Raw genomic sequence first — 13,574 nt, forward strand, 5'->3', positions numbered from 1 at the left:
GTTTCTTCCTCAGGTGTTTTGTACTATGGGAAATTAAGACTTCATTATACAGGATTAAAAAAATTTTTTTAGTAACAGCCTAGCATCCAAACATGAGATTGTTGAATGATTTTGCAGAAACTAGCTTCAAATATGGATGTATGAGGGATAGGGGGACATATTCTTACTTTAGCCTGCTCAATTAATGAGGTTTGTGGTTTATTTTTCTTTAAAAAACATCTGTAGCTGCAGTAAGTATTCTTTTTAAAGGACTATCAATCTCCATCCCCAACAGGCTTCACTATAGCCTGTTGGGCAGGATTTGATAAATGCCATATTCACCACCAAATCTCTGGGCCACAAAATAACAAAGGGTGGACTCAGTTTAAAAAGGATTAGGAGACACAGGTCAGCAAATTGAAAATATCAAGAGCCATCAAGGGTTAGAGAGACATCTTTTGAAGGACTCTTATCAGGAGATAGCAGAACCAAGACATACCAGTACCAGTCTTACTGATGAAAAACACCTTTTTAGCTATTTAAACTTGCGGCAGAATGTAGAAACCTTCAACATATTTCGATAGTGAGCAGATTCACCTGTTCAGTATCCGACAAGAAGTAATATCTGAGCGAACTCACCAGACAACTCGCAGCACCTCATTGTTCATGCATCTTGGAAGACAGAAAGTTGGCATTCTTCCAAATGGCTTTTATGCAGAGTATCTCCAAGAATTCTTCGCCTTCCCCTTACTTATTTGTGTACATAAGTGATTTTCAGGATCCCATCAGCTTTTACCAATTAATTTACAGCAAACTAAAGATTCACGTTCCTTTTTTGTCCCCGTTTCACACCTATCCATGTTCACCACTGGTTGCCCTGCTATAGGAAGGAGCAAACAGGAACAGACGATTTTTAAGCTAGCTACTCCCAAGAGAGAGGCCTGCTGAACTGTATGGCCAGGGTGTCTAAGAAAGGCACCGCGCTTCTGTTAGAAGGTTTTGGAGTCTACAAATTGATAAAATGGTCATGGTGGGAAAATCAGTGAATATACTAAGAATTAACATCAAAGCTGTACTAAATTTTAGAGTAATCTGAAATGTAAATTAATTTCATCTAGCGCTGCCATGCTAAAATGCACAATTAACAGCCACTTTCTGGCTCTTTTATTCCTATTTCCTTCTCAAGTAGACACTTGGCACAAACATTGGGCTTGTGAAGACGAAGTAAGGCCATGTGAATTTTAATTCCTGTGTTACTCAGGACATTGTTCATTAAGTAACTTGCAAAGGATTCTTGGTGCTGAATAATTTCTCTGCAATCATCTCAAACATCCTAACAATCAAACTTTGCAGGTTAGTTAATTAGGCTCAGAGCAAATTACTGTGGGGAAGAGCCCAGTAACTTTGGCACAGAAACATCTACAACTGTGATGTAATTAAGCACCATGAGAACTGCAAAGCTGGTTTCAACTTACAGATGAAACCATGAATACATGTCTGTCAGAACTGCTGGTAAATGACTCATTTACATTTAGGTCATTGCACCTGGAAAACATTTGTGAATAAAACTTGCAGAGACACTACAAATTATCTAGAAAATAAAGCTCTCAAATTCTGCACTTTCAAGACAGTTTCAAGACATCATAAACTTGACTCTTAGAAAATTATTTTGCATCATGAAGCAAAAGAATCGAGTTGCAAGCATTAACAGAAGAAATAATCACTACTTTTTGCACTTTATCAGGAGCTAGAATAATTAAATGTATTTTTTGTTACAGCCCCTAAATAGGTAAATACACTCCCTTCTTGAGTAATTGCATACTTTGTACTCTCATACAGCTTTTACTATTCAGGAAAATAATGTTGGAGTCACACATTCAGTTTTAAGAGCTGTCATGAGTTTAACATCCATCAATATGTCAAATGGCTGGCTGCTTTTATTTACAATACATTTTCAAGATGAGACTATTTTCTAATCAGTTGCTCACGTGTTATATTTAGGGTGCACTCTTGATGAATCCAGATATAAAATGGAAAAGGTCCATTTTGAAAGTACATAAAAAAAAGTTGCCACCAGCCACTGGACAACTAATTATTTTCTAAAGATTAAATTCTAGGAAAAGAAGTTTATAATAAACACATAAAAACCTGAGCTGTAAATTCAGAGGAAGATGCACAGAACATGGAAGTCAGCAAACAGAACCACGTCATGTCTCACAAACAGGAAGAGTTACTTACATTTCAGCCTCTTTTCTGCACAAGGTAGAAGACTGACAATTAAAACAAAAAAAATAAATACACAGCTTTTAACTATAAGCATCTTTTGAATTATTCTAAAATAAAAAAGTAAAAAAACCCTTGACAAATACATCTAATGTCAAACAGAAAGATGGATAAACATTCCAGCTTATATATTTCCGATGGTCTTTGGTAAACCACCAGCGGCAGGACTACAAGAACTTCCAGCATGTGTACGCCTCCCTACAGATTCATGCGAGGACGGAAAATAACCAAAGTTAAGAAGATACTTTATTAGTATCAGTCATGCTTCAGGACCTGTGCTCAACACCGTTTCCAGCTGAAGGTAGCTCAAATGAACTTTTGCGTATTTCTGCAGTGCCCTCCTCGGCTGTCCTGCAGCTGGAACACTACCACTCACCCCAGCTCAGAAGGCAAAGTAAACAGATCCTTGCACAAGTTTCCTATGTATAGTGCAGAGGAAAGTTAGAGAGAAATAATGCATTAAGAACCCTTTATACGTGTATATTCTTCCACTTATTCTGAGGCATACAGACTCTGCTTCAGCTCTCCCAGAAGGAAACGCGGCAGACCAGGCCCACTCCAGCAAAAGAAGCTTCCAAATCCCAGGCAGAGGGGCCTGGCACTCAGCTGGGGAAGCGCCCAGATACTACAAAAAATGTTACAAAGTGCCTTGAGTAGTCTGCTCTTTCCACAGTACTGTGAAGGAAAAAAAAGGGTAAGTGTCAAGAATGGTGATAAACTGCAGTAGTTAGATTAAACATTTATTTTTCATATATTCACAAAATCTTCACAAAAGTATTGAAACTCAAAAAGGAATTAGACTTGAGTCAAATACAGAGATGAAATGTACAAGACAAATGAGCAGGCAAACTAAAAGGTCTTGAAAGTATTTTACTTCAGATTGAAAAACGAACAGTTCAACTGTTCTGTTTAAATAAAGATTTGCAAGATATACAGTATTTTATGAATACAATGCTGGTCATTTGAGGCAATGTAAAATACCTCAATTTTTCCTTCATGCTTTTTTTTTTTTCTTTTTTTTTTTTCTTTTTTTTTCTTTTAGAAAGATACTGTTTACCAAAAAGAAACTTGAGCAGTCCAGGAAAAGCTATTTTCCATTAAATTTATGAAAACCATAAATTGAGGCAAACCTAAGATTCCCAATGGAATCAAGATTATCTTCCCGCTACCACCACCTTAAAATTATCACATGCTTATTGGAACACTAATATCTGCACCCTAAGAGTACATTTGCTTTCAACGATGAGGGTGATTCTTTTAAAAACACTTCAGTGTGGTAAATGCGATACAGATCTTTGCAAGTATTAAGTTTTGGAACAGTTTTGCTAATAGCAGCTAACAATACTGGATTAATATAATTTATAAATAATTGTTCCCTAAGCGGTGAACATAAATCTACACATTCACAATAATCTAAAACAAAATAAATACTGTGATTATGCATCATGTGGTACAACTTTTACTAGTTTCTAGGAACAAAAGCTCAACATCTTGTTGATAAAATTATCTGACCAAATTAAAATATGAATCTAAAATTTTTTTTAAAAAATAAACCATTGTCAAATTAACATCACTTAAGCTTAGTGTTTGAGTAAATATTACGACTTTCCGTATTTTTGGAATATATGTATTTTCCTTTTTGAAGTAAAACACTTTAACACATTGAAAATGTTTATTAATTTAAGTGATGACATCAGTTCTGGTCTTATTTTAGCATCATTTTACTTTAAAAATCATTGCACTCATTAGTGCCCATTAAAGGTCAGGTTGGTCTGTAATATTCTGTAAATGCGTATTAAAAAAAAATCTCTAAAAGCTAATAATACTTTTTATAAAAGCATCATTTCCAGGACAGCTGCATTAAATACAGCCACGTATGCCAAGTACACTTTCCTCTTTAAAGAAATAAGTGAAAGTAAATGCCACTTAACTTTCTACCATTGAAGTGTCCCAACTCCTGTTCCAAGCTATGCCTGTGGGTGTAATTACACATTTAATTCGCATTCATGGCACCAAAGTTGCTGCAACCTAGACCTGTAATGCGACTGAACCAGACAAATGCGGAGTTTAAATTAAATGATAACTAGGTCAATGAAGAAATACTATGAGATATGAAAGGTTTGGGTCTTTAAGGCAATACAAAATATATTTCATTATCTGAAGTTGTTTGGTTTTTTTTTGTTTTGTTTTGTTTGTTTGTTCGGTTTGTTTTTTTTTTGTTGGTTTGTTTTTGTGTTTTTTTTTTTTTTTAATAATTAAGTGTAAATATAAAAATGCCTAAGAGGGGAGTGAGAAAAAAATACTTTAATTGTAAAATTTACTTAAAGCTTCAACAGTTATCATCTCCTACAGGAGTTAGCAAAAATATAAAAGACAAAAAAACCCAGACCTGGAAGGGGGAGGGAAGGCACAAACAAAGAGGCATGGGATTAAAGCAGCCCAGGAATGCAAACATCTGTAACAAACTGTTTGTTTTTTGAAAACCAAAAAAAAAGAAGAAAACAATCACCACCAACAACCAAACAAAAAAAAACCCAAGTGGCTTTATATTTCTTTAAAAAAAAGAAAGGGTTGGGAAGAGACCACTAAGGGGAGGAAGAGAAGGATGCAACTATAAAACCCCATTGCCTGAAATGATGGCACTCTAGAAAACAAGGTGAAGGATACTTCTCCGAGATGACAAGCTCAGTGTCTACACAAAATACACGTACACTTTATACAAATGAAAAGCTTCATTTGCCACCATAAACCTTTCTTTCAGAGGAACAGCTTTTGCAGATCAAATGTCCTATTAAATCTTTTAAATGCCAAGAAAAGAAATTCTGAGCAATATAACTAGTAATGTCTCTTTATATGGATGTTAAGATGACAATTCAGATTATTTTCCAAACTAATCCTGAGAAAAATTTGTTTACAATTTAAACAGTAATGTTATGTAAAAAGTATTAACAAATCCACTATTACAAATGTCAGTTTTCCTATATGGTCATCTATATATACACAATAAAATGGTAAGTATATGCAAAAATAATAAAAAAATCATGCACAAATTACTTTCACCTTTAAAGGCTGGGTTTCCCTCAAAATACAATTTTTTGCTTTTTTTCCTATTTTTTTGTGTTTTATTTGTTTGTTACCACCCCCTAGACACACTGAGTACTACCTCTACAGGTCAGCATGAGCTGATGGGAAATACATTTATTTTACATTCAAGCTTTTATATCCTAAATGACCCTGTTGTAGCATATGACTTATCAAATGAGCAGCCTTTTTCCTCTTTTTTATTTTTTTTTTGTTCTTTTAAATTTTTTTTCTTTTTTTTTTCTTTTTTTTTGTTTTTTTTTTTTTTTTTTTTTTTCAGTGATCAATCTTCATGATCCGTTCCGTGGCGAGCTGGGAAAAAAAAATGCAGTTGCTAATCAATGTCTGAACAGTCTGAAGCTCCGGAAGAGATCCAAGGAGTCACTATCAAACTATCCTGTAGCATGAGATCATTGCACACAGAAGAACAGTCATAAAATAGGCAACTATCTACAAAGGTCTGAAAGAGCTGCATCCCTCTTATGTTTCCTCTTTTTGCCATGGAAAAACTGATGGTGTGATTTGCTGCCTTGATGTTGTTTGTTTGTGACTGAGGTACCGTGGCTTGAGTTTGTTGGACCTTGGAAGCCTTTGTTAGAAGAGCGAAATAACCGTGCAGATCCATGCTGTAAAAGAAAGAGAACATGGTAAATCAGTGCTAAAAAGAAAAAACTGTGGCAATTATACAACCCTATTTCTGGATAATGAGGACATTAACTCATGAAAGCGGTACTCTTGAAAAAACTGATATGGCAAAAGAAGCTAGGCCATGGCTTAGACAGCAGCACAGTACCACAAACTTCAAACTTGGTGGCTTCAAACAAATATTCCATCTCTAGACCCAAAACCACGCAGGTCAAGAGAGAAGAGCAAACAATTTAAATGCTGGAAAGGACAGAACTGTTCCATCGCTCCCATTTTGTGACCATCAGAAAAAGTGTTTTACAGAAACTTAAATCCATAATCCAAGATGACAGATGAAGATTGTTCAAATATCATCTGTTCAAATTCAGAAAAACATTCTTTTAAGACCAGGAATAATTTTATACATCATCTTTTTACAGATGTAGAGTTATCTCAGATGGTGCATATTCACATTCCAGCACCAGAACTAGCTCTGTGTAACGACACAAACACACATTCATGGTGTATCTCAAGGTCTGGTTTGTAAACTCTCGTTACTAGCTAGAGATAGATTGTCAGCAAGTAGGGGGCAAGTCTTCAGAATTACTCTTCAGAAATAATATTCTAGAAGAGTCCAGACTATTTTTCATGGGTTAAAGAAGTCCCAAATCCTGAAAAAGTATAAAAAATTAACTATATATCCAAAGCATATTGTATATAGAGGCATATAATATTTTCAGATTACTGAGTTGTCATAGCAGCGTTCCACAACATGAGAAATCCCCTAAATGCATAAACTCTGGCAGGTCTCATCATAAAGGTATTTGTCTTTAGAGGCAATTCCATGTATCAGCAAGGAATCTTCACCTCCCTTAATGAAAGACAGTTCAACAATTATCAACATCTAACAGAGCAGCCAGTCATAGTTTTAAACACAGATTTTTGCTGGTTTTCATTAAGTGTAGGCAAGTCTCATTAGTTTTCAAATTCTGCAGTGAAGACTGGACTGACATGCTTTTTGCAAAAAGAAAATGGGTGCAACACAGCTGTATACTTCTGGCAAATCTATATTTCCCAAAATAAAGTCAATCCAATTTCATCTGTTTTAAGACTGGGAAAGCCACTGTTGCTACCCCATCTGTGTGAGCTAAACAGAGAACCAGGTGATTTTAGATATGATCAGTGCTCAAAGCTTTTCAGTGGGGTAAAGGGGAGGTGAAAAACACAGTGTTTCCTTTCCAGAACAAGCTACCCTTCCATGGAGGACGTGTAATATTCAAATAATCTATACAGTTCTTGTTTTCAAACATTTCACAAACCTGAGATTTGTTCGTGTTGCTGGATGTATTGGCTGTTTGGCTATTTTGTGTTTTCCCACTTGACTGGGAGGATTCCAGTGACACTTCTTGTGACCCCACTCTGTTTGTGGTAGACTGACGACAACTCAACTGTTTAGAGGTTTTGCAAGGTGTTCCATCAGAATCCTTCAGGAAAATGTAAAGTATTAGTGAGTTTTTCTTAAGAGTGAGTGAGTTTTTCTACAAATGAGTTTTCCCTTAAAAGTAAAGCTATCAGTGGACAAAACTTAAAACATGTTTATTTTGTTAGGTATTAAAATTCTTTCAATCCAGACTTCTTACTGAGTAAAACTGACAGATTTAAAAATGTATTGATGCATGATTCCAATTTTTGCTTTGTTTGTTTTTTTGTTTTGTTTTGTTGTTTGTTTTTTTTTTTTTTGTTTTGCTTTGTTTTGTTTTTCTTTAATAGCATATTACTTAGGATCAGTCTTTTTTTTTGAAATACAGTTTTCCCAGAGAAAAGAGGGCTATGTAACTTTGTATCTACTGTATTCACTTTCTACATGTGTTGTGTCAAAAACACACTGCAATTTACATGTCTAGAAATTGCATAAGAGGTAACATCTTATGCAAGTTAGGATTCTGGATGAAATATCTAACTAGGATTCTGAGCTTTCAAAATGTATTCTGTAGAAATACAGATCAGGAAAAAAACCCCAAAGAAAATGAAAAAACAAATTCAGAAAACCTCCAGTACTTACTACATCACTAGAGCTGGACAGTGTAGACGATGATGATGATAAAGGACCCGATGAAGAATTTGAAGAATGCTTACTAAGTGTTTCTGAAGTTTTATTTCTAGGTTTTCCTAGTGCTTCATTCTCTTCAGCAAGATTATTGTTGCATTTGTCTAGCTGCTGAGTATCCACTATCAAGGTTACTCCATTACCTATTAAGAACAAAACAGAAGCATTAGAACACATTAACTGCTAAAATATGTTGCTTTTTTTTTTTTTATATACCCACTCAGTTATTATATATTTATATCCAGCAAGATACGTACAGACATCTGCACACGTACATACTTTTATTACATGCAGATACATGTGTGCATGTGTTTGTGTGTATGTACTGCATGCAGCAATCCAACACTTCGCAGAGGGTGTGGTGGTTTCCTGACAAGATCCATTAATGTACACTATGAAAACCACCAAGCATTACCCACAGTTCAAGATGGAAATTAGAGAGTTAAGACATGAAAAAAGGTAGTAGCAAAGTTCAGATGTAATGCTTAATAAGATTGTTTCGTGACACACTTCAACAGCACTCAAATACATAGGTTTAAATTTTGTTCCTATATGCCCGATACTCAGGAACTCCTACTTAATTCTGCTGGAGCTGCTAGCATCGTAAGAATTCCAAGTAAGTCTGGTTGCTTTGTATGACACCCTACACTGAAAACACCAGATACAGAACTCTCATATCTCACAAGCTTCTACCTTAACGAAAACCCCAAAGAATCAGAAGTTAAATCCAAACTAAATCTACAAGATGACCACTGTAACCGTTACCATTATCTCCATGATACAGGAAGGTTATTTTTTTAATTACTGCTTTATCACACATAAGGCACCTAGGAGTTACCTCTGATTTACAGAACACATATTTCTTGCCCCACCAGCTGTATTTGCATATAGAGTTTAATACATACACCACAGCAGGTATCTAAGTGTTACTCTGGAGTTTGTGGGACCGAACCGTGGTTGTCTGCCATTACCAGAGGGTACAGCAGTGCCACAGGGTCTACGCAAACAGCCCAGAAACACATTCAATTTACAAGGACAGGGAGGGAAATTGCTAACAAATGCTTTAAAAACAAATAAACAAAATCCCAACCTAGCCTAGAGACTGGGTAGTTGTGTCTTCTTCTCTGATTAGTCCCTAAAAAGAGAAAACTTCTAGTAGGCAACGGTCTAAAATTATTTGGAGAGTATTAAAATTAATTTGAAAACTTCCAGCCAGCAGATACACCTACACCACAAGAGGGTGGCAACTGGCTGGCGGTCAGAAGATGGGCGATGAAAATAAAAATGATTTTAAAGTACATTCTCAGCAAGTTTTCTGTCTAGATTTTGTGTACTTCCATTTGTTAGTAACAAGAATTGTGACTGATACTTAGGGATTTTTCTGCATAAAAGACTTATTCCACCTATGTGGTCAATCCTGGTTTAAATATTGTTCCATTCACATACAATATGTTAAACTTTAAGATGAAAAATAAAAGGACAACAGAGGGTAAGGACTTAGATTTAAACTAGCATTCCCAGTAATTCTTTTTAAAACCTGGTCCACACTGAAAGGACAAAGGAAAAGTGACAGTAACAACATGTGTAATTTAAACTGGAAGTTTTTCAAAAGTCTCCCTTTGCAAGCCAGCACTCTTTACAGACCTCTATGCTGACCAAATCTATCACAGTAAAATAAAGATGTGGTATGGCCTTTTTACTCTTGTAAAAACGTAAATTTTTTGGATGAGAATGCAAGAAAAAGTCCATCACTACCGACCAAAAAAGTAAATTTATATTAAGATGCATCCATTGCGTTCTGTGAGGCAAAAGCAACAACAAAATCTGTATGATCAAAATATGGAGGAAGTTTCCCACTTTCAGCCACGCTTAGTCAAAACTTACCATTACACGAAGACTCTGTCCTACTTTGCATTCCCCACTGCTTTGATATCCAGTCTCTGTATGTGGCCACTTCTTGTGTTACTCTAATTATTCTACCTAATATACTGTAAACAGGAAAAAAACAAAACCGTCACCACAACTGATTTTCAGATGCACAAAAATGCAAGCAATTAATGTATGAGATTTAGACTTGTAAAATTTACCTTTCTGTTTCGTTGTTAGGATAATATTTAGCTATTGGTGAAACTGCATGGCTCAAAACAACATAGGCATAATCAAAAGCCTGTTTCACTTGCATGGCACCATAGGAACTCCTCCCAACATCATTACCTTAAAATAAGAATATAATTAAATAAGTTTGAAACCATGGTCATCTCCTTTCAGACAGGAGACAGTAGTATTTTTTTAAAAACTGCCCTGAAGTCCCAACGCACTGCAGTTACCTGTTGTACAACAGGATTAGTGAAGCATAAATATCTGAAAGAGTTTAAAAGACCTATAGGTATTTACATGCACAGAAACCCAAACTGACAATTATCTGGGTAAAAGTGCAATACATGAAGAAAAAAAATGTAAAATCCTGTACTGCATATATTACACGTAGAACAGGACTCTCCTGGATGACATTTTTCTAGATCAGATACATGTTAACTCTTTTTTCTGAACAGCACTTGACTCACCATTTCAGAAGCCACCCATTCAAGTTAATAATCAACCTGAACGTTGAAATAACAGTACAGATTGAAACCACTATGTAGCTCTGTGACTTCACAGAACCAGACGGGGAGAGTGTGTAAGAGTACGCGTACCTGTGACACAGGCAAGCACGAGCCTGAAAGGGACGACGTGCACGTACCTATACACGTACAGGTACCTCTGCAGCCCATGCTCAGGCCCCCCCGTCTCACACGCTGCCCCCGGCCACAGGACAGGCACGCTCTTGGGTGACACTGCAACTTTTGCTACCAACATGTCTTAAAGAAAACCGTGGTGTTCTGAGTGCATCTTGAGTTCGTAGACATGAATCGGGTGTTTCTGTTTGATTTTCAGCAGTCATTCTACGCTATTCTCAAACTCCTCCAGATTGAGCATTGCCCTAGCTATTTTTCTTAGTCAGTATGTTACACCTTGGTTTATGAGGATACCTGGCTGTAACGGATCTTCAATATACAGCATTGATGGTCTGTAGCCATCCAGCATGCTTTTTTGCACTTCATCCTTGGCAACATAAGAGCCACCATCCTTTATTCGGATTCCAGTCTTCAGATAATTGAAGTGACGTCCATATAATTCAAAAAACTCTATTAAAAGAACACCATAGTTGGCATTGGGCATACAGGCATCTTCCCTGGGATGCAGCTATTAAGAAGAGAGAAAAAAAATAATTTTCTTAACACTTCCAAGTTTCAAGTGCCTTTAAGTGCCTTCTTTTTTTCACAGCAAACATGTCTAAATACAACAATAAATAATAATAAAGCATAATATATAAAGCAAACATGTCTAAACATAGTATTTTCCCTTGATAAAGCAGTTCTGCATCTTTAAAACAAGATGCTATCAAAACTTTTATAAACTAATCACCCCTTAAAAATAAGGCTGTCGAGTAGTAACGATTTTGTATTTGATCTTTCAGTTCAGGAAGTGAACTTCCAGCACTAATGGCAGGGTTCTTGTAAAAAAGCAAAGATGCTTGCACTTCACAAACCTGCGTCTGCAATGCAAATACTGGCTTCTAACGTGCAGAGCTATATAAATGATCCCCTCTACTGTTAAGTATGCAGACTGAGAGATTATGAACAAAACCAGTTCATAATTGTAACAGATACAAAACATGACTTCTTTTTTTTTTGCAGGAGCAAATGGAAGTGCTCTTAATGTAAGAAAAAATTAGGGTTGGGAGAGATTTTGGTTTCTTTCAAAAAGATATGCCTGTTGCCTTCATTTCTTTTGTGCGCAGCAGGCAACTGCAATAGCACTCAGAAAACACCAAGCTCCAGTTCAAGGCTCAGGCTTAAAAGTAACTACAAAATGGAGAAGTACAGATGTACACATATTCACACACACAGTTATACAATAACATTTAGTACAAGAAAAAAAATGAGGTTGATAAAGCCACAACTTCATTACTTCATGTTTCTACAATATTTTTCTCCCCCAGGCACAACAGTAGAGATTTAGCTCATGCATTTTGTTCCCTTAGACTTAAGAGAAAGTTGTAAAACTTGTTTATTTGACATCAGCTCAAAAACCTAGACAAACAAGCAGAATTCTGTTGCATTCACTAAAGCACATACAGGTTGTATGATCTGGAAAACAAGTGTTATAAAGGACAGCTGCATCTAACACTAACCTATGGAGCTTGTTCCAAGTAAGTTATACAACAGTGAAGTTATTTTACCATATGAATGACAGATGTGCCTGGTGTTGATACACCAATAGATGATCCAAACATCTCTAACACCAAAAGTACCAGCATGGGAGAAAAAACAGAAAACAGGTGGGATGAGTCTATTTATAAATGAAAAGAATGAAAAGGGGTGCAAAACCACAAACAGGACAGCTTAAATGAATGAATTTAAGGATTGATTAAATTCATCTTAATGTAATGTCCTTTTGCACCAATGGCATCAACAGATTTCATTAAGCTTACCTGAAGGAAACTGACAGCCATTAAAAAAAGACTATAAGAACCGATTCCACCTGTAAATACTTCATTAAGGTCCCTCTGCAACAGGAACTGTTTCAATACTAAAACTAGATACGGTAATACAGGATATTTCTGAAAGAGAAAAACAAAGATATTAGGATACTGTGATGCATATATACAACTGATGCTAAAAAAGCATACTGAAGCTATCTGTTACATGAAGTCTCAAAGCTAAGTATAGTTCTAACTTATTTTTAGTAACAGGGGAGAAGCCAAGTGCTCTGCCTGTGATCAATACAGTTATTTTAACTCTTCAACTCTGGTGGCAGATCTTAACAACAGAAAAAAGTTATTACCTCATAAAATTATAATGATTTTGTTTGAATATATAAATACACTTGTTTGTTTGTTTTTTTTTTTTTCATTCAAGTGAAAAGGAAAGCAAAGGAAGAACTATGGAGATACCCACATCTGTAACAAAATCCTCCTGCTACAACCAAGGTGATATCCCAAAGTGGACCAAGACGTCTGTCCTGCAAGTACTTCAGATGCTCAGAGCTCAAAACAGTTCTTCAAAACTACTTACACCCAAGTAACATTTTCAAAGGAGCCAAATACTTACCTTTGCATAACTGGTCCTTCAATAGGTTTGTCCACATGGATTTCCTTAGAGGTGTGCATACGCTGCACGTGCAGAGAACATGGAACTTTTGGACAGCAGTAGAGGCTGGGGCTATGCCTGCACTCTGTACATCCCCTCACAGGGAAGGGGGCAAAATAGGCTCAATAATATCACTCCTTTCATCAACACAGAGCCAAAGAGTTCCTTAGTGTTAGAGAAGAGCAAAAGAAGAATTTCTCCAAGAACTTCTCTGCACTAATCTTACGATGAGTATCAGGAGCCATATTTAAACGAAGATCCCAAGATCACTTTTGTGAACTATTAAGAACTTACAGTCACAAGCTGCA

At 36.0% G+C, this 13,574-nt stretch overlaps 1 protein-coding gene across 1 annotated transcript in view; it reads right to left on the reverse strand.

Annotated features, from left to right (window-relative positions):
* Positions 1-4,547: 4,547 nt before the first annotated feature.
* TENT4B (terminal nucleotidyltransferase 4B) overlaps positions 4,548-13,574 on the reverse strand; it is a 44,712-nt gene continuing 35,685 nt past the window's right edge. The window contains exons 6-12 of the mRNA XM_042797539.1: positions 12,609-12,737; positions 11,104-11,317; positions 10,162-10,288; positions 9,959-10,062; positions 8,030-8,217; positions 7,287-7,451; positions 4,548-5,969 (exon numbers count right to left, since the gene is read on the reverse strand). Coding sequence (XP_042653473.1) covers positions 5,790-5,969; positions 7,287-7,451; positions 8,030-8,217; positions 9,959-10,062; positions 10,162-10,288; positions 11,104-11,317; positions 12,609-12,737 — 1,107 coding nt within the window. The 3' untranslated portion in view covers positions 4,548-5,789. The remainder of the gene's footprint in view (positions 5,970-7,286; positions 7,452-8,029; positions 8,218-9,958; positions 10,063-10,161; positions 10,289-11,103; positions 11,318-12,608; positions 12,738-13,574) is intronic.

This window comes from Tyto alba, unplaced genomic scaffold (assembly GCF_018691265.1).
Source record: "Tyto alba isolate M040663 unplaced genomic scaffold, T.alba_DEE_v4.0 Super-Scaffold_26, whole genome shotgun sequence".
NCBI lineage: Eukaryota > Metazoa > Chordata > Aves > Strigiformes > Tytonidae > Tyto > Tyto alba.